The 21,610-nt window shown below is 48.6% G+C and overlaps 2 protein-coding genes across 3 annotated transcripts in view; one reads left to right on the top strand and one right to left on the bottom strand.

The window, feature by feature from the left end:
* Positions 1-9,456, bottom strand: part of LOC308167681 (ataxin-2-like protein) — a gene marked incomplete at its 5' end in the record, with an annotated part of 18,718 nt that extends 9,262 nt beyond the window's left edge. Inside the window, 16 exons of the mRNA XM_080542117.1 lie at positions 956-1,084; positions 1,336-1,405; positions 1,604-1,902; positions 2,158-2,222; positions 2,492-2,563; positions 2,746-2,859; positions 2,946-3,023; positions 3,133-3,542; positions 3,748-3,999; positions 5,272-5,363; positions 6,448-6,566; positions 7,307-7,466; positions 7,608-7,679; positions 7,791-7,847; positions 8,097-8,136; positions 9,338-9,456. Of these exons, the coding sequence (XP_080398243.1) occupies positions 956-1,084; positions 1,336-1,405; positions 1,604-1,902; positions 2,158-2,222; positions 2,492-2,563; positions 2,746-2,859; positions 2,946-3,023; positions 3,133-3,542; positions 3,748-3,999; positions 5,272-5,363; positions 6,448-6,566; positions 7,307-7,466; positions 7,608-7,679; positions 7,791-7,847; positions 8,097-8,136; positions 9,338-9,456 (2,148 nt within the window). The remainder of the gene's footprint in view (positions 1-955; positions 1,085-1,335; positions 1,406-1,603; positions 1,903-2,157; positions 2,223-2,491; positions 2,564-2,745; positions 2,860-2,945; positions 3,024-3,132; positions 3,543-3,747; positions 4,000-5,271; positions 5,364-6,447; positions 6,567-7,306; positions 7,467-7,607; positions 7,680-7,790; positions 7,848-8,096; positions 8,137-9,337) is intronic.
* Positions 9,317-21,610, top strand: mto1 (mitochondrial tRNA translation optimization 1). Of its 2 annotated transcripts, XM_080542109.1 has the most exons (14): positions 9,317-9,391; positions 10,510-10,645; positions 12,163-12,359; positions 15,112-15,311; positions 15,622-15,739; positions 15,963-16,261; positions 16,345-16,457; positions 16,540-16,730; positions 16,809-16,939; positions 17,068-17,272; positions 18,262-18,433; positions 18,634-18,743; positions 18,838-18,995; positions 21,326-21,610. In XM_080542109.1, the coding sequence occupies exons 3-14, from the start codon at positions 12,176-12,178 to the stop codon at positions 21,575-21,577; spliced, it is 2,133 nt and encodes a 710-aa protein (XP_080398235.1). In that variant the 5' UTR covers positions 9,317-9,391; positions 10,510-10,645; positions 12,163-12,175; the 3' UTR covers positions 21,578-21,610. The 2 variants fall into 2 exon arrangements, with proteins under 2 accessions (XP_080398235.1, XP_080398234.1); XM_080542108.1 differs by having other exon boundaries at positions 16,540-16,939.

Here is a 21,610-nt window from a genome sequence, read left to right as displayed (position 1 = left end):
GGGCGCCTCACTGGGAACTGAACAGACAGCATCGATCAATGAACGGACTCCACATTACGTTAACTGAAGTTTGTTAAATTGTTTGGGATTAATGTGAGTTTTCTATTTTCTCTTTCCAGTTTTACCCTTTTTTTTATTTTTATCAATAAAACAACGTCATTTCTATAACCAGGGGGGTGTTCCATCGACGTCGCTGGAGGAAAGTCTGGGCTTGTTTTGACAAGTCTCGCGAGATCTATCAAGATATGCCTGGATCTTTTTAAGAGTCTCGCGGGACTTGGCGAAGTAGGCCTAGGTTTTCCTTTGGCGACGTTGATAGAACACCCCCCAGGTCTCGCTGGTTGGGAAGGCATTTCGTTTAGCTGCCTGTCAAATCATACTTAGGGGATAGCCCTGTAAGCTCATACGGGTCTGTATGTCGTCCTGAAAACCGGCTGTTAGATCATATCGCTGAAGTTTGTCTCCATCTTAGTGTAAATGTTGTCCGTTTCGTTTGTTATCCTTGTTATTGTGCGATAAAGTTAAGGCTTTCCGCTTCGGGCCACCATTTTCAGCTGGGCACCGGACACACACACACTCGTGCACGCGCGGCACTGCCCGAGAGAGAAGGACCCGCCCCCTTTGGTTAGCCTATAGGCTGGCTGGAGGGGGCGGGTCCTTCTCTCTCGGGCAGTGTTGTGTGTGTGTGTTTGGTGCTCAGCTGAGAATGGTGGCCCAAAGCCAATTTGAATACAAAATGTGAACTTTAGCGAATTGTATTCAAATTGTGCTTAGAGGGAATTATTTTCACCGGACTTTTTGTCCGACGAGTTTTCAATTTGTCGGACTTCGACAAATTTTACCGGACAAAGTCCGGGAATTACCGGTTAACGGAAACCCTGATGTGTGGACCTGTACAGAGTGGATCTAAGACACTTAGGACATGTAGGGTGTGTGTGTGTGTGTGTGTGTATACCTGTACAGAGTGGATGTATGACAGGTAGGGGGCGCTGTAGATGGGTCCCTGTCCTCCAGGGTGCTGCAGCATCAGGGAGGGGCTGGGGGGGGTGGGCCGCGGGGGGGTTGGGGCCGGGCTGGGCTTCACCTACACACACACACACACACACACACACACACACACACACGGAGAGAGGTCCACATCAACATGGTGTTGTAGACGTAACTGTGTTGTTAAGACGACTCGTCCTTCATTTCATAGTTCAACATGAAGCCTGGAGCAGGTTAGGATTGGTTCTGATCAGGAGGTTAGGGTTGGTTCTGATCAGGAGGTTAGGATTGGTTCTGATCAGGAGGTTAGGATTGGTTCTGATCAGGAGGTTGGTTCTGTCGACGTACCAGGGTGAGGGCCTGTTTGTTGGGGTTGAACTCTTTGGCGTTGGGGTTCAGAGTCGACTTCTTCACATGACTGACGGAGAGAAAAGACAGAGAGTGAGAGGGAGAGAAAGAGGGAGTGAGAGAAAAAGAGAGGGAGGGAGGGAGAGGGAAAGGGAAAGAGAGAGGGGGGAAGCAAAAGGAGAAGAGGAGACAGTTAGAACACAATTACACCACTACTGAGACCACATCATGTCAGCTTCACCCTCCTACCCCTCCCTCCATCACTCACTCAGACATGCCCTCTCCTGTTTCTTGTCTGCCGTCCTCACTTCCGGGGGTCCTGGGGGGCTGTGGTTGCCCTGGAGACTGCCTGTCTGGAATGGGCCCGGAGCTGGGCAGGTCCTTAGAGGGGTCCTCGGCAGGGGAGGGGCTAGGCTGGCGGGGGGAGGGGCAGGGGGCCAGGGTGGAGGCAGGGCTGGGGTCGGAGGAGGGCTTTGCAGGGCTGGGCTGGGGGGCCACGCTGGGCTGGGGAGGCTCGCTGGGCTGGGGGCCCACGTTGGGGGTGGAGCCTCCTGCACTGGGCTGGAGCTGGGGGGGGGTCAGGGGTCAGAATGAAGAGCAGAGGAACATTCACGTGTCAGGAGAAGAAGAGAAGAATGAAAAGCAGAGGAACAGTCACGTGTCAGGAGGAGAAGAGAAGAATGAAGAGCAGAGGAACATTCACGTGTCAGGAGGAGAAGAGAAGAATGAAGAGCAGAGGAACAGTCACGTGTCAGGAGGAGAAGAGAAGAATGAAGAGCAGAGGAACAGTCACGTGTCAGGAGGAGAAGAGCAGAAACTCACCCTGAACTCCTTCTGAAACTTCTTCAGATCTGCTTCAATCTGGGACCTCTGCTGAACGGAGGGAGCTGGAGGAGGGGAAGAGAAGAGAGAGAATGATGAGGGCGTAAAGGAGGAGAGGAAGGGGGATAAGAGAGGAGGAAGAGGGTGATAAAGGAGGAGAGGAAAAGGGGGGTACAAAGTTAACTTCTCAGTTTTGCTTTCTTTGGCAACATGTTTCTGATAGCCAGTTAACTAAAGTGACACACACACACACACACGTCTCACACACACACGTGTCTCTCACACACACGTCTCACACACACACGTCTCACACACACACGTCTCTCACACACACCTTTCCCCCCCTTGCTGTCATCGGTGGGGCTCTCGGCCTGCCTCTCCTTGGCCGTGTTGAGGATCTCGTTCACTGAGGAGCACAAACACAATCATCAGAGAACTACAACCCCCACACACCTCTGGACTACAACCCCCACACACCTCTGGACTACAACCCCGACACACCTCTGGACTACAACCCCCACACACCTCTGGACTACAACCCCCACACATCCCCCACAACAGAGACAGTAAGTGAGAGACAAGTATTACCATCTACAGGGAAGAGAGGGGTGGGGCCAGAGGTCTTCTGCGTTGGCATGGAGACAGAGGAGGTGTCCAGGTAGGGCGGGTCCTGGGCGGAGCCAGACTTCGGAGAGCGAGAGGCTGAGGAGGAGAGACACACACACATCACTAACCCTGGACCTGTGTGTGTGTGTAACTGTGCTGTGTGTGTGTGTGTGTGTGTGTACCTGGTGTGTGTGTGTTGGGGGGGCGTGCAGCTCTGGACTGGGCGGGTCTCTGGGCTTTAGGAGACGTCCTGGACGACACTGAGATGGAGGAGGAGATTATCACCATGGGAACACAGGCGCACACACACACACACACACACACACACACACCAAAGTTACATGCACACACACACACACACACACTCACCTCCATTGACAGGCCTGGCTGCGTCTGCCTGGGAGTGTGTGAGGGAGTTGGAGTGTGGGGCAGCGTGTGTGTGTGTGGGGGCGGGGGGGCTGGCGGGGGCGGGGGCTGAGGGGGGGACAGGGGAGGGGCTGCCCTGGGGGGCGTGGTGAGGCGGGTACACACCCCCTCGGCCTGCCAGGGGGCTGGAGCGCTCTGAGGGGGCGGGGCCAGGCAGGGGTCCACTGGCGGGGGGCAGGGGGGGGCGGGGCGACGACGAGGGGGGGGCGGAGCGGTAGCCCCCGCTGAGACGAGCGCTAGGACCCCCCCCTGGACCCCTCTCCCCCCGATCACGCTCCCTCTCCCCTCGCAAACTGCCCCCGGACACACCCATCTCTCTGGCTCGCTGGGGCAACGGGATGTATTTACCCTCCCTGAGAGAGAGGATAATATACCATGATTATTCCATGTTACCACTAGACAACTACACCTTCACCTCAGAGAGAGAGACAGGCAGAGAGAGAGAGAGAGAGACAAAGACAAAGAGAGAGAGAGAGAGAGAGAGAGAGAGAGAGAGAGAGAGAGAGACAGACAGACAGACAGACAGACAGGCACAGGCAGACAGGCAGACAGACTCACCTGCTGGCTGTGCTGGGACTGTCCCTCCCCCTCTCCCCTCTGTCGCGGGGGCTCTCCCTCCCCCTCTCCCTGTCTCCCCCCTCCCGGTCCCGGACCACGGCGCTGAACTTGTCCTCCTCACTCTTCCCCTCCTCGTTCTCCAGGTTGGCACGGTGACGGTACTGGGGGCTGGACTCTATCTCGCTGGCCAATCGGGCAGCTCGCGCCTCCCGCTGACGGAACCCCTCAGTGCTGCCTCGTTCCAGAGGTACGCTGAGGAGAGAGGGAGGGGGGAGGTAAATCAGTGTCCTTCACCCTGGCAGAGTAACTAGGAGTGAGACTGCAGGGTTCAGTAACCATGACAATCTCCTCTTTAGTTTCTTTTCTAGGATGGAGGTCTGAGTGCAGCCGTCTGACACACACACACACACACACACACACACACCCACACACACACACACACACACACAGACCCACACACACCCACAAACCCAGAGACGCCCACACACACCCACCCACATACACACCTACCCGCACACACACACACACACACACACACACACACACACACACACACACCCAAACACCCCCACACACATATACCCAAACACACCTCCCCACCAGGGTTTCCGTTAGAAAAAATTGGCGCCGGTCATCGTGTCCGGGAAGATTTCAATTCACCGGACAAACGTGAGCTATTCCAGTCATCATATTACAATATAATATAGCTGTTTGTCGCGGTGATTACTGTTGTGTAGCCTAGCCTATATATGCCGTTTAATGTCTATTTCTCATCCGATACGATTAGATGCGAGCTATATAATATATAATAATATAACATGATTCGCATGCGCGCTATGCCATTATGTCCAGCGCTGAACGCGCGCCACACTGGGAAATGAACAGACTGCATCGATCAATGAACGGACTCCACATTACGTTAACTGAAGTCTGTTAAATTGTTTGGGATTAATGTGAGTTTTCTATTTTCTCTTTCCAGTTTTACCCTTTTTTTTTATCAATAAAACAACGTCATTTCTATAACCAGGTCTCGCTGGTTGGGAAGGCATTTAGTTTAACTGCCTGTCAAATCATACTTACTCGGACCCGGGAGTACAACTCCTCCTCCGCCTTCTAAACTGACACTGAGAATGTCGTCACGTCACATTTTACCGTAATACCCTATATGTTGGTTGAAGTGCAACATCTCAGCTTTCAGGGACAGTTGGAATTTTTTCGATAGCACAAACCGTTTAGAAATTACGGTAATTACAATGTTGTGTACAGATTTGTGCCGGCGGAGGTACATTTCGGCGCAGAAGGGTTTTAAGAGGGAATTATTTTCACCGGACATTTTGACCGAAGAGTTTTAAATTAGTCGGACTTCAACAAATTTTACCGGACAAAGACCGGTAATTACCGGTTAACGGAAACCCTGCTCCCCACACACACACACCTCACCACACAAACCCCCCCCCCAGGCAGACAGACAGACAGAGACAGAGAGACTGACAGACAGGCAAATAGACACAGAGGCAGACGTACGTGTAGAGGGCCAGGCTGGAGTCGTAGGTGGACTTGACGCCGTAGTTGACCTCGTTGTAGCGGAACATCTCATTGGCGTCCCAACCGTTGGACTGAGGACAGACACACGGTCACATGACCACACCATAGACAGACACACTACCAGGGGTAGGAATAAAGTGTGTGTGTGTGTGTGTAGGTTGGTGTTCGTTGTGTGTATGTTGGTGTTAGGTGTGTGTATGTTGGTTTTATGTTCGGACAAGTGGACTTCCTACTGCAGTTGTCCAAAGTCAAAACAAAAATATAACCGCAAGCGGCAATGGGGCGTGTTCCTACAGATATGCTCCCATAACCATAAATGGGGTGAGATTGAGACACGGGGTAGACCTACAGACAGGTTGTAGATTGACAGATAGGGGGTAGACCTAAAGACAGGAAGGTAGACCACTCACCTAATATGGCCCAAGCTGAACTCATGATATACTAAGCTATGATATTATGAAGTACCCTAGGACCAAGGGCCTGTAAGGTACCAGTCACCTAATTATGGCATGATATACATACGCTACTTATGCTATGATGATAATATACATACACTAAGCGTAAATACACGAAAATGCATTGTGGATTAATTATAATGTGCTTACACTATATTCTGCAAGCCTAGCATAGTATGCCAGCCCCATCTGACTGAATCAGATAAATGAGAAGATGAATTTTTAAGTGCTATATTAGCATTAGCCTTAGCCTTAGCTTTTAGCCAAAATTGTCAGATTTCAAAGGCCTTTTTTTTTAGATATCTGGAAATGCTTGGCAACATGGTAACACATTGTAGTGCCAATATGCATTGTTAATCAGACATGGGAGGTATATGTTTTCAATATATTTATAGAGCCCTGATGTCAAGCCCTGATGTGTGTGTGTGTGCTCAGACTGGCCTTCGTACAGCATGGCAGAGTCCTGACCAACACTATCCCCCATAGCTGCCTGAGCTCCTACACCTCTCTTTTTTCCCCCTTTTTGAATATACGTTATCTTCTGTATCTCTATTCGGTTTCGTTTGTTGTGTTTTTTGCTTATTGTGTCCCCCCCCCCCCCCCCCCCCCCGTAAAGGGTCCTTGAATTTGACAACGGCGCGATTAAATAAAATAGATTATTATTATGTATGTGTGTTAGGTAGGTGTGTGTGTGTCTCACAGCATCATTGTCCAGGTCAAACTCTCCATTGCTGTCCCCTCCCTCCCAGCGCTGCAGGACCTTCTCCTTGTGTTCTCCATTCACACGCGTGGAGCTGATGCCCGTGTCTGTGAACGCGTCTGGAGACAAACAACCACATACAACCACATACAACCATCACACAACCATCACACAACTCTTATACAACCATTACACAACTCTCATCCAACCATCACACATCCCTTATACAACCATAACACAACCATGCTACCTTTACACCATAACATGCTACCCTAACACGCTACCTTTACACCCCAACATGCTACCCTAACACGCTACCTTAACACCCTAACACACTACCCTGGCACCCTAATACACTACCCTAACATGCTAGCCTAACACACTATCTAACACCCTACCCTGACATGCTACCAAACACCCTAACATGCTACCCTAACCTAACACTCTACCTAACACCCTACCTAACACCTTACCTTTACACCCTAACATGCTACCTTTACATCCTAACATGCTACCTTTACACCCTAACATGCTACCTTTACACCCTAACATGCTACCTTTACATCCTAACATGCTACCTTTACATCCTAACATGCTACCTTTACATCCTAACATGCTACCTTTACACCCTAACATGCTACCTTTACATCCTAACATGCTACCTTTACACCCTAACATGCTACCTTTACATCCTACCTTTACACCCTAACATGCTACCTTTACATCCTAACATGCTACCAATGGAGAAGCGCCATATCCCTACCTAACATACTACCCTAACACCCAACACGCTACCTAACACCCTACCACGCTACCCTGACACCCTACCATAACACAGTAGTGCCTCTCCCTGTCTCACCTCGGGTGGCGTAGTTGAGGTCCACGTCTCTGCAGATCATGGTGACGAGGTCAGTGGGGCTGAAGATCATGGTGTCGGTGATCTCCTCCCTCCGGGGTGTGGCCAGGGCTGGCCCCTCCTCCTCACCACGCTTGTGCACGGCGTCCACCGCCAACTCACACTAGGGGGGGGGGGGAGCATACATAGAGTCAACCAGGGAGGCTTAATAGATCTTGTGTCATCATTAAAAAGCAAACAGAGAGGTGGGTGTATGGATGTGTATGGATGTATATGTGTGTGTGTGTGTGTGCGTGTGTGTTACCCGTGAGCTGAGGGTCTTGAAGATGCCCTCGTACACACTGCCGTTCTTCACTCTGACATCACAGGTGGAGCCCTGAGAGAGAGAGAGAGACAGAGAGAGAGAGTGAGAGAGAGAGATTGATTGGGTGAAGGTCCAGGTGAGGGGTTAGGGTGAGGGTCAGGGTTGGGGGTTAGGGTGACTCACCACCACGGCTGTGAGGAAATGTAGCATTCTGGCGTTGTTGTAGACTCCCTCAAACACCTAGAGAACATAACACTGTTAGTAACACACACTGCAGGAATGAGCTGTCAGCAATCTAGAAATAATTACCGGTATGTGTTTAAAACTGACAAACTATAAACTGAGATTACAGAAATCATTACTGACATGTCATATGTCTTGACAATCATTACTGACAATCATTATTGACTTGTCACAATACAGAGAGGAATGAGAAAGGAAGCCTGCGCGTGTAGCAGGTGTGGTTCCAGAGCTGTCAATCATACTCACCGGAGAGGACTGGAACGGCGGCTTCACTCCGGTCCGACTCCTGAGAGACATAACAGGCTTGTCAACATACAACACACACAACGGCCCTTAGCTGTCAATACCTAACATACACACCATCTTCCTACCTACCTACCTACCAAAAAAAGATTTGGACAGTCCTTTATTCCAGCTGCACTCCGACTCTACAACCAGGCCCTGCAGGGTGGGGGAGACCTGGAGCTGAGAGGCCGTTAAGACTGCTACTTGGACTATACATGCACTTGAGCACTTTATCTTGCACTGTTTACTTATTGAGCCTGCACTGTTTTATTTATTTATTTATTGAATGTTTTTCTGTCTGCCCTACTAAGCTGTTTGACAACAAAAATGTCCCCATTGGGGACAATAAAGGTTTTCAATCAATCAACACACACACACCATCTACCCACCCACCCACCCACACAGCTTGTATGAGGGTATTGTACATATCACAATAGAACACTTAATATACTATGCTGTTGAAATCGGTTATTTTAACTTGACAACAAGTTTTATTGATTGATTTTATGTATAATATATTCCGTTTTAAACTTTGATCTCAAACAAACACACATGGCGCCATTGTTTACATGACGTGAGAGTCCTCGAGTGTGTTGTTATCCGACCTCGCAACAATGCTGACGGTGTCTCGACAATCCTGCGATAGCTACGAAGGTATAAGTCATAATAAACACAGCAAAATATACAACTATATATATATATATACACATGTGGAATTAGGTTTCCGTGTGACCTGGGGTGGGAGGCCGCCGGGGGATCTCTGCCAACCAATTTATGGTTCATCGTCTCAGAAAAATCTGCAGCTGAAAACCCATTCTTCTCTGGATTCAATCCCAAAACAAATGTTTAGAGTGAACGCCCTCCTCTCGGAAGACGATGAATGGTTGGCTGAACTATCAATCTCCCATATTTGTCCCACTTCATTCGCTTGCCGATGCTTTCAATCAAACTCTTCGCCCGCCTTCACACTATCAACTATTTGTCAAAGTTCACGTCAGTCTAGCTATGAAACCCCTGATTGGCTATCATGAATTGTCGATCATATGTACACTACTGTCATTGGACAGACAACGAAATTCCTAATTTCGTGACACGCCCACTTAAACTCGCCACACATCATCTGCTTTGACCGGTAGGCCTTGAAGACACGAGAACATCCCCGGCCTTTCCTGTGCGGCTATCCCGCCCACAGCTCCACTCACCTCCCGACCGGCGCTCTGTTGGTGTTGATCCCGCTGGTCGTGGAAGACATACCGGTAGGCCCCATAGTCCCGTTAGACGTTTTTCGCCCGCCAGAGCCGGGCTGTTGTGGTTTTAACATAGCCAAGCAGCAAGACTCGGCAAGCAAAAAAAACAAGTTTAAAAAAAAAACACCCTAAATATGTATTCCTGCAAAGAGTTAAGATGCAGCTAGCGTGCTAACTAACGTTAGCTATCAAAACACCGTACGAATGAGCGCAAAGCCTGTTAGCGACCTCAGGGAGAGCGGCTAAGCTAGCTAAGCTATCGGTATTCTGGCCTTGCTTGCGAACTGGACAAGGGAAAGTTAGCTAGCTTAATAATAACAAGGTGACTCCTCAGTAAGAGACATTAACCTCGTTATGTGTTTGCTCGCTGGCTGCGATCTGAATGTTTTTACACATTAACGACCGGGTCGACTCGTCGGTATATCAAACACAGATCACACGACACCGTCCAGGCGTCTGGTCCCGGCGGCGGGCTGATGTGGCTCTCACACCGTCGCTGCTGCTCTCTGGATTAACTCTCTGGCGTCTTTAGCTCGACTCGACAGGCAGGATGACGCCGTGGGATCCCAGTTCTGTCGTTAATGTTGTTGTCATTCGGTATTAAAAACGGTTTGTTTTTCTTTCTTCAGGTTTCTGAACGGAAACCTGCGGCCGGTTTACCACCTCTCGATCCGCGCGCGGTTGAGTGGAAACCGGGTACACGGGGGGGGGGGGGTGGTGGTGGGGGGCGGGCGTGTGCGCGTGCGCGCGTCCGTCCGTGACCTACTGTAGCACGAGCGTGCACGTTAGTGAGTGTACAATACATCTACAGATACATTTATTCATTAATGGACATAATAACCACGAAGAGAATCATTCTGCCCCGTCGTGTGTTTGACTGTACACGTGGCAGTCACTTAAAATGAGTGACATTGTTTGTGTGTGTGTGTGTGTGTGTGTGTGTTTTATAAGACGCTATGGTTTCTAAAACGTAATACGACTTGATTCAATTAAATGCTTCTTTAGTTTATATGTGACATGGCACTGTGTTTTGAAACATCCTTGACTGATCTGACAGACAGAGCTGACAGACGGCAGTGTTCATTGGTATGTGTCGTGCGCACGTACACCCGCTATTACGGTTCCAGTCCTGGCAGTGATGGCAGCCCCCAGTGTGCTCGGTTAGACCCGTGTTCTGTCATCTGTCTTTGCTCCGGACGTTCATCTCCTGTTTGACACCCGAGGAACCAGAGGAGCATTAGTCCCTCGGCTGGGAGGAATCTGGTGAGTGAAAACAGTTTTAAGGGTGAACGTCAAATGTCTCTATAACTCCTTCAGTCTCCAGCGAAGTCAATGATAATGATGCAGAGGTTCGCCTTGAGATAAGGACTTGTTGCGGATATTTTCCAATCTAGACATGTGACTTTCATCACTGCAATCCTCTGTCTGTCTCTGACCGGTCTCTGTCTGTCTGTATGTATGTATGTATGACCAGGGCTGCCAAGTTTCACCAAAAGTTTGGAGTGAGATTTTTTGGCGGTGGAGCGACCCAAAACTGTGCACGTTTTGGCAGCGGCGGCCCCTCTCTCCCACCCAATTATTTGTGCTAGTTTCCTGCAATTTTACATGTTGTTCATAATAAACCAGCACAAGAAATGAAAATAATTAACATTTTATAAAACAAGAAAAGAATTCAGACAATATATCATATTTATTAAATCTTAATAAACAAATACAGTAGCCTACAGGCTCTAAAAGAAAAATTGGGCCCCATCAACAGGACTCAGCCCCTTGGTCAGCAGCAGAAAGACCCTTGGTCATCATCTTATATACAGTGCATTGCTCATAGATGGCTATCATGTTATACAGTACATACCAGGGTTTTTCCTGGGTCAGAATGAGGGCTTGGTGGGTGATTTTGTGCACGCATGGCGCGCCCACATTTTTTTTGAGGGACCCCCAATTGTTGTATTTGTATTGTAAATTGTAATTATTAATAATAATAATAATTATTAATGTACCTGGTTATGTTACAGTAGAGAAACAAAAAACAGCTACCAAAACTGAGTAGGCTTTACTAGCGAAGATTGGCAAAAGATTGGCGTGGCGCAACCGAAATGAGTAAACAACTAGTTTGAAACTAGCTAGTAACAACTAGGGGTTTAGTAACTACTAAATGCCTGCATATGGTGCAACCCAGTCCAGTAGGCTACCAGATACGATGTTGTAATGTATGCACATATTTTGCTACCACGGTTGCCAGACGGAATTGACAATGTCCAGCCCAACCAGTCTAAAAGCTGCCGAATCCACCCGTCCAGTGTGACCAAAAGTAGCCCAATCTGGCAACACTGCTTGCTACGTTCTTGCAGCTCGCGTGAACACAGGTTCTTCCATCAGCGCTCGCCTGCCGCTTCGATTGCAGACTCAAGTTAACGCGCGTGCAGAAAGATGCCACGAAACTCATGTCCAGTAGCTTTCTTTCAAGGAATTTCAACAAAAAAAAAATGTTGAAATGCGTGTGTCTCACGGTGATTGCGTGAGACTTGGCAGCCCTGTGTATGACTGTCTATTTGTATGATCTGTTCTGTTCTGTGTGTGTGTGTGTGTGTGTTCATCCATCCATATTGACATGATATTGTACTGGTGTATGTTGTTGGTGTCTGAATGAGGAGTAAAGCTACAAATGAATTGCCCCCAGTGGGATCAATAAAGTTGTCTGAATCTGAATCCATCCATCCTATGTCTCTGATGATGTATGAGTCCTCTCATCCCCCCTCCTTCCTCTGTCTGACTGACAGCTGTCAATCTCACATGTTGGCACGGAGACTGCCCCTCCGACATCACGTCCTGTCCTCCCGGGCTGCCAGCAGCGTTGCCAGGCAGCAGTATGATGTCATCGTGGTGGGAGGCGGCCATGCTGGGACGGAGGCGGCGGCCGCAGCGACCAGAATTGGAGCAGAGACCCTCCTCATCACCCAGAACACACACACCATAGGTACACACACACACACACACACACACACACACACTCGCAGCATAGGTACGCACACTCACCTACACCAGTGTTTCCTCTATATGCATTTATTGGTGGCGGGCCGCCACGAATGAATTTCCTCCGCCACGAATTGATTCAGTCCACAAAAAAAAAATGTGAAAAAAAAATTTGCTGATTAAAATATATATGATCCTAGATCAGCGCTATAATGGATGTTGACTAAAAGTGCACCTAAATCCGCGCCCATCTCTCTCTAACCGCTGATCCAAAATCAGATTAATGACATTAGGGCTACTCCTGATTGGTCTAAATGTGAACCGGCATGAGAACCGTGCAGACTCAACCATCCCCGCTCAGCTTCCGAAATGCTCGGGCGCCTGTGTTTTCTCCTCGCAAATAACGGGCTAAAAGTCACCAGTAGTACCATCTAAAAGATACAAAAAGCTGATCTAGCTAGCTAGGTGCACAAATAAGATATTACGTTAAATAACAGCGACAGATGGATGGATTTTTCAAGAAAAAAGATGTCCCAGACACTTCAAACATTGCTGAAGCTAGCAGTGGCTATGAGCGATACGAAACTGCATGGCTGGGTGTCGTATTGCAGGATTTAAGTTTCTCTATATATTTCGGGACGAGGAGCAGCATGGCATGGTCGGACCTTCCCAGCGGTGCCCTCGGGAACGAGCGGTAAGCCTCGTTGATAGTAACGTAGCAGTGGTCTAGTATGTTAGCTCCTCTGCTGGGGCATGACACCTGTTGTTTGTAATTGGGAAGTTCTGTTGGTGTGATTAAAATCGCCGAGCACAATAACTGCTGCGTCGGGATTAGAGTTTTTCACAGAGGAGATGTAGGTAATACTTGGGACATTGCAATTGAAATTGCGTTCAAAGTAAAACACACACACACACGCAAATATTGACAGTAGAGCTTGGCTTGATAGTGTATATCCCCACTGTGCTGGGTCGCCTCCACACCTGGCACCACAGAGGCCCGTTAATAAGACTGCTGTCTGTGGATTAGTTCGAAAAAAATGTGTCCAATACAACGTTGTAGTTGTTTAGTACAAATGGGTCTATAGCAGCTAGGTAACATTAGTCCTGTATCAGAGTTGTGTTGTTGGGTCTTGTAGCAGGGTTAGCTATAGCAGCTAGGTAACATTAGTCCTGTATCAGAGTTGTGTTGTTGGGTCTTGTAGCAGGGTTAGCTATAGCAGCTAGGTAACATTAGTCCTGTATCAGAGTTGTGTTGTTGGGTCTTGTAGCAGGGTTGGGTTAGCTATAGCAGCTAGGTAACATTAGTCCTGTATCAGAGTTGTGTTGTTGGGTCTTGTACAGTTGCTCAAAATGCAGATAAGAGAAAGTATAGGCTAATATCAAACAACAATCCTAGAGATGACTAACTCAAACGTACGCATAACTAAATAAAAGCAGGCCAACTAACGACACAGCTACACGCCCTCAACTGGGAACATAAAGGATAAATGAATTTTGCAATCGAACGTGTCCTACAGCGACAGCTGGTCGTGCAAATCAGGTTCTGGGAAGATTTTTGTAGCTTTTTTTTTTTTTTTGCCATCCTCCCTCTAGTTTGAAATTCGGTCGTTGTTTTGAGCGTGCGTGCGCGTTTCACGCGAAAAAAATATCGCGCACGGACAGACCTATCCGCCACGAATGGAAAAATTCCTGGAGGAAACACTGTCACCTACACTCTCACGTACGCACCGTCCAAAAGACAAAGCCTCTTCCGCAGTCTAACCACCAGCTACTTCCCCCAGGCGATCAGGCTCATGAACAAGCCCACTATAGACAATTGACTATCATCCACAAGCATTTTTATTTATTTAACCTTTATTTAACCATGCAGGCCAATAAGAACTAATCCTTATTTGCATTGGCGGCCTGGCAGAAGACAAAAACCTCTTGGGGGGGGGGGGGGGGGGGAGGGGCTGAAAAGAAATCAGTTACATGTTAAAAACAAAGAACACACGTGACAGACAGCGGCACACATCCAAGCATTTCCAGCACAGTTAAAAGATAGAAACATACAGATATCTCCAACACCTCCTCCACTTACAGTCACAGCATCAGTTATAAGTTAAAAGGACAGCGGCACACATCCACATAAACCCGCACAAGCACAACAAAAAGCAAAACAGAATAAAACATTTGCATACGTACAGTATGCAAATTTGGACAGACACAGGAAGTCAACGGGCATGCATGGGACAGACAGTAAGCAGCCAACAAGGAGGGTTTGGAAAAACACTAGAGGGTTGAGAAACAGTTGCATGTGTCAGTAAAAATATCCATGATAGTCCTCAAAAGCTGATTTGGAAATAAGAGTGTCCAGTTTGACTGATTTCTGTAAATTGTTCCAGTCATTGGCTGCAGCAGCCCTGAAAGAAGATTGACCTTGTGCAGTGTTTGTTTTGGGCATTTTTAGGAGAATGTGGTGAGCAGACTGGGTGTTGTGGGCAGCAGTAGACACATGTAGACAAACTACCTAAACCTTAAGCTCACAGCCACTTTACTACTTGAACTATCTATTTTATTACTAGTTGTACTGCTAATTGTCTTATGTCACTTATGTCTTGTACTATTGATACTTTTTTCTATCTTGAATTATGCCTATTACCTTATTGTCTTGTGCTGCAATGTCAGGAGCCGAAGCCTAAGAGTTTTACTCTCTTGCACTTATGTAATGTGACTTAACAATAAACTTGAAACACACACACCATGTACCCCCCCAGGAGCCCTGTCCTGTAACCCGTCCCTGGGCGGCGTGGGGAAGGGTCACCTGGTGCGGGAGGTGGACGCCCTGGACGGTGTGTGTGGCCGTGCGGGTGACTGGGCCGGGGTCCACTTCTCTATCCTGAACCGCAGAAAAGGACCTGCCGTCTGGGGGCCGCGAGCACAGCTGGACCGCGACCGCTACCGCGCCTTCATACAGGTACCACAACACAACAAACCACAACACTACCACAAGTCTACAACAACACAACCACAACCCCACCCTGAGTGTGATGTTGTAGATGTTGTGTGTGTAGTAGGGGGAGCTGAGTGTGATGTTTTTGTTGGCCTGTAGGGGGAGCTGAGTGTGATGTTTTTGTTCGCCTGTAGGGGGAGCTGAGTGTGATGTTTTTGTTCGCCTGTAGGGAGAGCTGAGTGTGATGTTTTTGTTGGCCTGTAGGGGGAGCTGAGTGTGATGTTTTTGTTGGTCTGTAGGGGGAGCTGAGTGTGATGTTTTTGTTGGTCTGTAGGGGGAGCTGCGGAGCACGCCCAGGCTGACGGTGTTGGAGGGCAGCGTGGATGACCTGCTCCTGTCTCACCCCGACCCCCAGCAGCCTGGAACACACAGAGTCACTGGGATACGCCTGGGTACCTGTCTGTCTGTCTGTCTGCCTGCCTGCCTACCTGTCTGTCTGTCTGCCTGCCTGCTTGTCTGTGTAGGTTACGTCATATCTCTCATATGAATGAATTAATTGTCATTTCCAAAATAACTGCAGAATAACCTCCTATCTACCTGGCTCTGCATTTCTCTACCTCCCTCCTCTCTACCTCCCTCCTCTTCTCTCTACCTCCCTCCTCTCCTCCTCTCTAGTGGGCGGGAGCCCCCCCCTCCGGTGCAGGTCGGTGGTCCTCACCACGGGGACGTTCCTGTCGGGGTGCTTGTTCCTGGGGCAGAGCAGGTCTCCCGGGGGGAGGATGGGGGAGGCACCCTCCTGCCCGGGGCTGAGCCACACCCTGAAGGAGGGGCTTGGCCTGAGGGTGGGCCGGCTCAGGACTGGGACTCCGCCCCGCATCCTCAAGCAGTCTGTCGACCTGTCACTGACTCATCTCCACCCACCTGACACACACCCCTCCCCCTTCAGCTTCCTGAACACACACACACACTGTAAGGTAAGACACACACACACACACACACACACACACACACTCACACTCACACTCACACTGATGCTAACATGCCCCTCCCCCTGCAGCCGGAGGACCAGCTGCCGTGTCACCTGACCCACACCACGCCTGGCGTGGAGACAGTCGTCAGGGAGACGCTCCACCTCAACTGTCACATCCAGGAGGACGCCAAAGGCCCCAGGTACCCCCTCCCCCCTCCCACACACACACACACACACACACGTTCACACACACAAACCACAACAGCTCTCTCTATCTCTCAGATACTGCCCGTCCATCGAGTCACGTGTGCTGCGGTTTCCAGGGCGACAGCACCAGGTGTGGCTGGAGCCGGAGGGTGTGACCTCTGACCTCATCTACCCCCAGGGCCTGTCCATGACCCTGCCTCCCGACCTGCAGCTGACCCTGCTCAGAGAGATCCCCGCCCTGCGCCACGCCGAGATACACACCCCTGGTACACACACACACACACACACGCACACGCACACACAGGTTATGGGGTCCAGTATGACTGTTTGTGTGTGTTCTGCAGGTTATGGGGTCCAGTATGACTACGTGTGTCCTACCCAGCTGAGCCCCGCCCTGCAGGTGAAGACCACCCAGGGTTTGTTCCTGGCCGGGCAGATCAACGGGACCACCGGCTACGAGGAGGCTGCCGCCCAGGTGTGTGTGTGTGTGTGGGGGGGGGGTCAGTCAATCAATGACTGAGGTCAGTCAATCAACTAATCATCATCAGTCAAACCTGACCAAACAACACACTCCTCTCCCCTCCCCCTCCTCTCTCCCTCCAGGGTTTGTGGGCGGGGGTGAACGCGGGCCGTTCCTCCCTCTCCCTCCCCCCCCTCACCCTCTCCCGGACCCAGAGCTACATTGGTGTGCTGATCGACGACCTGATTGGTCGAGGCGTGACAGAACCCTACCGCATGTTCACCAGCAGGGCGGAGTTTAGGGCCTCGCTGCGCCCCGACAACGCTGACCTGCGCCTCACGCCCACAGGTGTGTGTGTTATTAACAAAGTGTGATTGACTTTGACGCAGTTCTGCAGCAGACTTGTAGTGTGATGAGGATGATGATGATGAAGCCGGTGATGACATCCTAAAAAGAACAAAATTGCCTACCACAACTATGCGGATGACACTCAAATTTACATAGCCCTCTCACCGAATGACTATAGTCCCATCGACAATCTCTGTAATTGCATTGAACAAATAAACGCCTGGATGAGAAAAAACTTCCAACTAAATAAGGACAAAACTGAGATAATTGTATTCGGTGCATCTGACAAAAGATTGAAAGTCAGTGCAAAACTTGATTCTCTCTCTCTTCAAACTAAAAAAACAGGTCAGAAATCTTCTAGATCTAGACTCCAATCTAAACTTCAACAGCCACATAAACTCGATAACTAAATTGAAAAACATCTATGCATTTGTTTCAAGTAGACTTGATTATTGTAATGGTTTACTAACAGGCCTATCTAAAGGAGCTGCTAGGGTCCTAACAAAAATGAAGTTTGAACACATTACACCAATCCTGAGATCCCTACACTGGCTACCAGTCTCTCGGAATTGAATTCGAAGTACTCCTAATTGCATACAAATCACAATGGTCTTGGAGTAAAATACATATCAGATCTTCTCCCACAATATATTCCAGCAAGGCCCCTAAGGTCAGCTGAGACTAATCAGCGAATCATTCCAAGAGTGAAAACAAAACACGGTGCAGCAGCTTTCAGTCACGCTGCCGCATGCTACTGGAACAAACTCCCTGAAGAAGTCAAACAGGGCCAAACCCTACAAATATTTAAAACTTAACTTAAAACCTTCATGTTTTGCAGCAGTTGTGATTAAACACTGTCTTTTTAAAATGTATTTTTAAATAATGTATGTAAAGCACTAATTGCCCCTGTTGTGTGAAATGTGCTATACAAATAAACTTGCCGTGCCTTGATGATGATGAAGGTGATGATGAAGGTGCTGTGTGTGCAGGCTGGGAGGAGGCGGGCTGCGTGTCGTCTGTGCGGTACCGTGAGGCGGTGCGGGTGGCGGAAGGCCTGCGGGGGGCGCTGGAGGCCCTGAGGTCCGTCAGGCTGTCGTCTCCTCGCTGGAGGGAGAAGCTGCCCACCATCAACATCAGCCACAACAAGAACACCCTCCTGACGTGAGTCACCAGGGTCACAGGGTCAGACCACGGGTTACCCCAGGGTCAGACCACGGGTCACCCTGGGGTCACAGGGTCAGACTAGGGGACACCACAGGGTCAGACCAGGGGTCACCCCGGGATCTTTTACTGAGAAGGATTCCTTTTCTGGGTTATAGTTTGTGTTAACCCTTTCCTCTGTCTCCCCCCCCCTCCCTCAGTGGTGAGGACATACTGCAGTACAAAGATGTGTCCTTTGACATGTTGGCCTCCGCCTTCCCAGAATGCCTTTCACCTTACTTGGAGTTCTCACAGCGCATCAAGATAGAAGGTAACCATGGCGGATGACCCCTCTGTAGTGTGTGTGTGTGTGTAACCATGGTCACTGTAGTGTGTGTGCGTAACCATGGTGATGGTGTGTCCAGCGGTGTACCAGCCCCACTGTGAGAAGCAGAGGAGAGAGATGGAGAGACTTCAGAGGGAGGAGAGTCTGTGTCTGCCGGCCCACCTGGACTACCTCTCCTTACCTGCCTCCCTGTCCCAAGAGGTCCGTGAGGTCCTGCACCGCGCCAGGCCCCACACGGTCAGTACCAGCTAGTATACTGGTCCATGGACTGGGTCAGTACTAGGGTTGGGTGGTTTTATGAAATCTAAAATAGCGAAGTCTTTTGTCAATACAGTCATAAGACCGTCATAAATTGCTATATATAATAAACCTTAAGAGTTTTGTCCAGTGCCACTATCTGTGTGGTTGAAGATGCTATGAAAGTGATGACAGAACTTTTTGTAAACAAAGTAATTAGTCAAATAAATGATGTGTAAAAAAAATACTCTTTATTATGCAATCATAATCACATGTCATGTGACCACTTCTCCTTAGAGGATATGCGATCACAGCACTCGAAGCACATCAAAGCCCTACAGCAGTGGTTCTCAACCTTTTTTGGGCCAGCGCCCCCCTGTCCATTATCCAGGTCTCTTACCGCCCCCCCATCAAAAAAAGTTGGCTTTGTTTCTTCCCTGAATATTAATGTTGACTAATTCTGTGTTATATCATTTAAAAAGCATGTCACTGAATGCCAAATAATGGATTTGATTTAACTGGGCAGTTGGAATATCATTATCATTAGTTTACCAGAGAGCAGAAAAGCCATGTGAATGTGAATAAAAATGCTGTTTATGAGTGTTAAACAAACTCAGACAACATCAGAGAATACAAACAGACTGTTTTATGATGCAAATATTTATTAATTTTTGATTGGACTTTGTTAACAAAGTTCCAAAGTTCAGAGCACTGCGCTCTGGGAGCGCTCAGAGATGGGTGCTCTGACTGAAAATACGGTTTGCCCGAGCGAACTGACCGTTCGTGCATTTACGAACGTACCTGTAATAACACTGCTGACAGCTGATCAATCGCAAGCAGACAGAGTAGTGGTTTCCTATAGCAACAAAAGACGTTGACAGCTGTTCGGAGTGCTTATGTGTTCGTTTCCAGGGCATCACATGAGGAGCAACATATCACTAAAAAGCGATCGTATATTTTAGTTTGTAAACGTTAAGACGAACACATCGCAATGCTAACCTCAGAATGGCACTAGGGATAACATCCACAACAACACTTAACAGTAATACATTTATGTAATATACTGTGATGAACCTGCGAGGGGAGGGGACATTCGTAGCTGATTTCTCTAGGTTAGATTATTGGTAAGCGACAGAGAGCTTTCCGGACTGGTTTATTACAATACGATCGCTTTTTTGAGTTCCTGCTGTGATGTTCTGGTATGGTGGCATGGTATTAGCACTCATTTTAACTAAATTAAATAAGCTGTATTGAAAGGAAGCGAACGCATAAGCGCAGAGGGTAGTGTGTCTACGCGGGGAGGGAGTATTTGGCACGACAGGCTTACATCACCGGCGGGGACACTGAGTATCAAAACTAACATAAGAAATATTCTCTCTCGCTTATAGCCAACAATTACAATGAGCCTACAAACTGAAACACATGTCACTCAAGCATAGCCTACAAGGAAAACACTCATAGAAATTAAACAAGACCGTAAATTAAACAACACCTTATCGCTGTTAGATGAGCAACACAAATTAAATAGCCATAAATCTTCGCCAACTGGCTAAATCCAAAGACAATCAACTATTTACAGTTATATAGCCTATTCCACTCCTATCCGTGTTCATTTGCGGGTGCTATGCAAGAAAAGGATGGCAAGGGTTGAAACATGACATTACAGATGGGATGAACCGGGGTTCTTTCTATCGTAGACTAGCATAGTATTGCAATTTCTGCACTGTACATGAACTGTCAAGATTCTTCTACAATGCAGCTTACCCAGACACATTGGAAACTATCAAAAGCTCTGCCTTTGCTAGCTGAGTTTTTAGCTTCATCTTCTTGATGACACTCACTTAAAAAAAAATGTGGGCGCTGCGCTACGTGTGTCTGCATCACAGAGCCCGGCCAAGTTCAGAACACTGCGCTCTGGGAGCGCTCAGAGATGGGTGCTCTGACTGAAAAGACGGTTTGTCCGAGCGAACTGACCGTTCGTGCATTTACGAACGTACCCGTAATAACACTGCTGACAGCTGTTTTTCATGAGAAAAATACTTTTATGCGTGAACGCCCCCCAAGAACACCTCAACGCCCCCCTTTAAAAAAGATTTGCTCCAGCGCCCCCCGATGTTGTCTGAACGCCCCCGTTGAGAAACGATGCCCTACAGGATAAACCATGGTTAAACTGTAAACTGCAGTTTTATTTGGGGACGGGTTAATGGTCCAAACCTAGTCAGTACCAGGTATTATAATGGTCCATGGACCGGGTCAGTACCAGTAATGTCAGCCTCACGTGTTACACCCTCAATCTGTCTATGATGCTTATCATGGTGTGTGTGTTTCAGCTTGGCGCTGCCACTCGTCTACCTGGGATGACCCCTGCTGGCATTGTTCACCTGATGAACTACGTCAACAAGACACACACCCAGACACCCACACACACAGACACCCAGACACCCACACACACACACACAGAGACACACACCCACACCCAGAGACATACACACCCCCAGGAGGAACTGTCCAGCAGGAAACACCCTGACCTCAGTGAAATAAACACTCAACGACCATCTGGAACTAAAACATCTGTATTGTAAAAATATGTATTGTAAAATATCTATATTGTAAAA

The sequence above is a fragment of the Nansenia antarctica genome (assembly GCF_963989245.1).
Source record: "Nansenia antarctica genome assembly, chromosome: 11".
Lineage (NCBI taxonomy): Eukaryota > Metazoa > Chordata > Actinopteri > Argentiniformes > Microstomatidae > Nansenia > Nansenia antarctica.
Note: the sequence above shows the minus strand (reverse complement) of the source record. Positions and strands in the feature narration are given on the sequence as shown.

What these genes read in the sequence shown, in the direction of transcription:
- mto1 (XM_080542108.1), top strand. Translation starts at nt 12,176, where the DNA reads ATGTTGGCACGGAGACTGCCCCTCCGACATCACGTCCTGTCCTCCCGG. An exon ending in ACACACACACACACTGTAAG is followed by an intron (nt 16,262 to 16,344) that starts GTAAGACACACA and finishes CTCCCCCTGCAG; the next exon opens with CCGGAGGACCAGCTGCCGTG. An exon ending in GAGGACGCCAAAGGCCCCAG is followed by an intron (nt 16,458 to 16,539) that starts GTACCCCCTCCC and finishes TCTATCTCTCAG; the next exon opens with ATACTGCCCGTCCATCGAGT.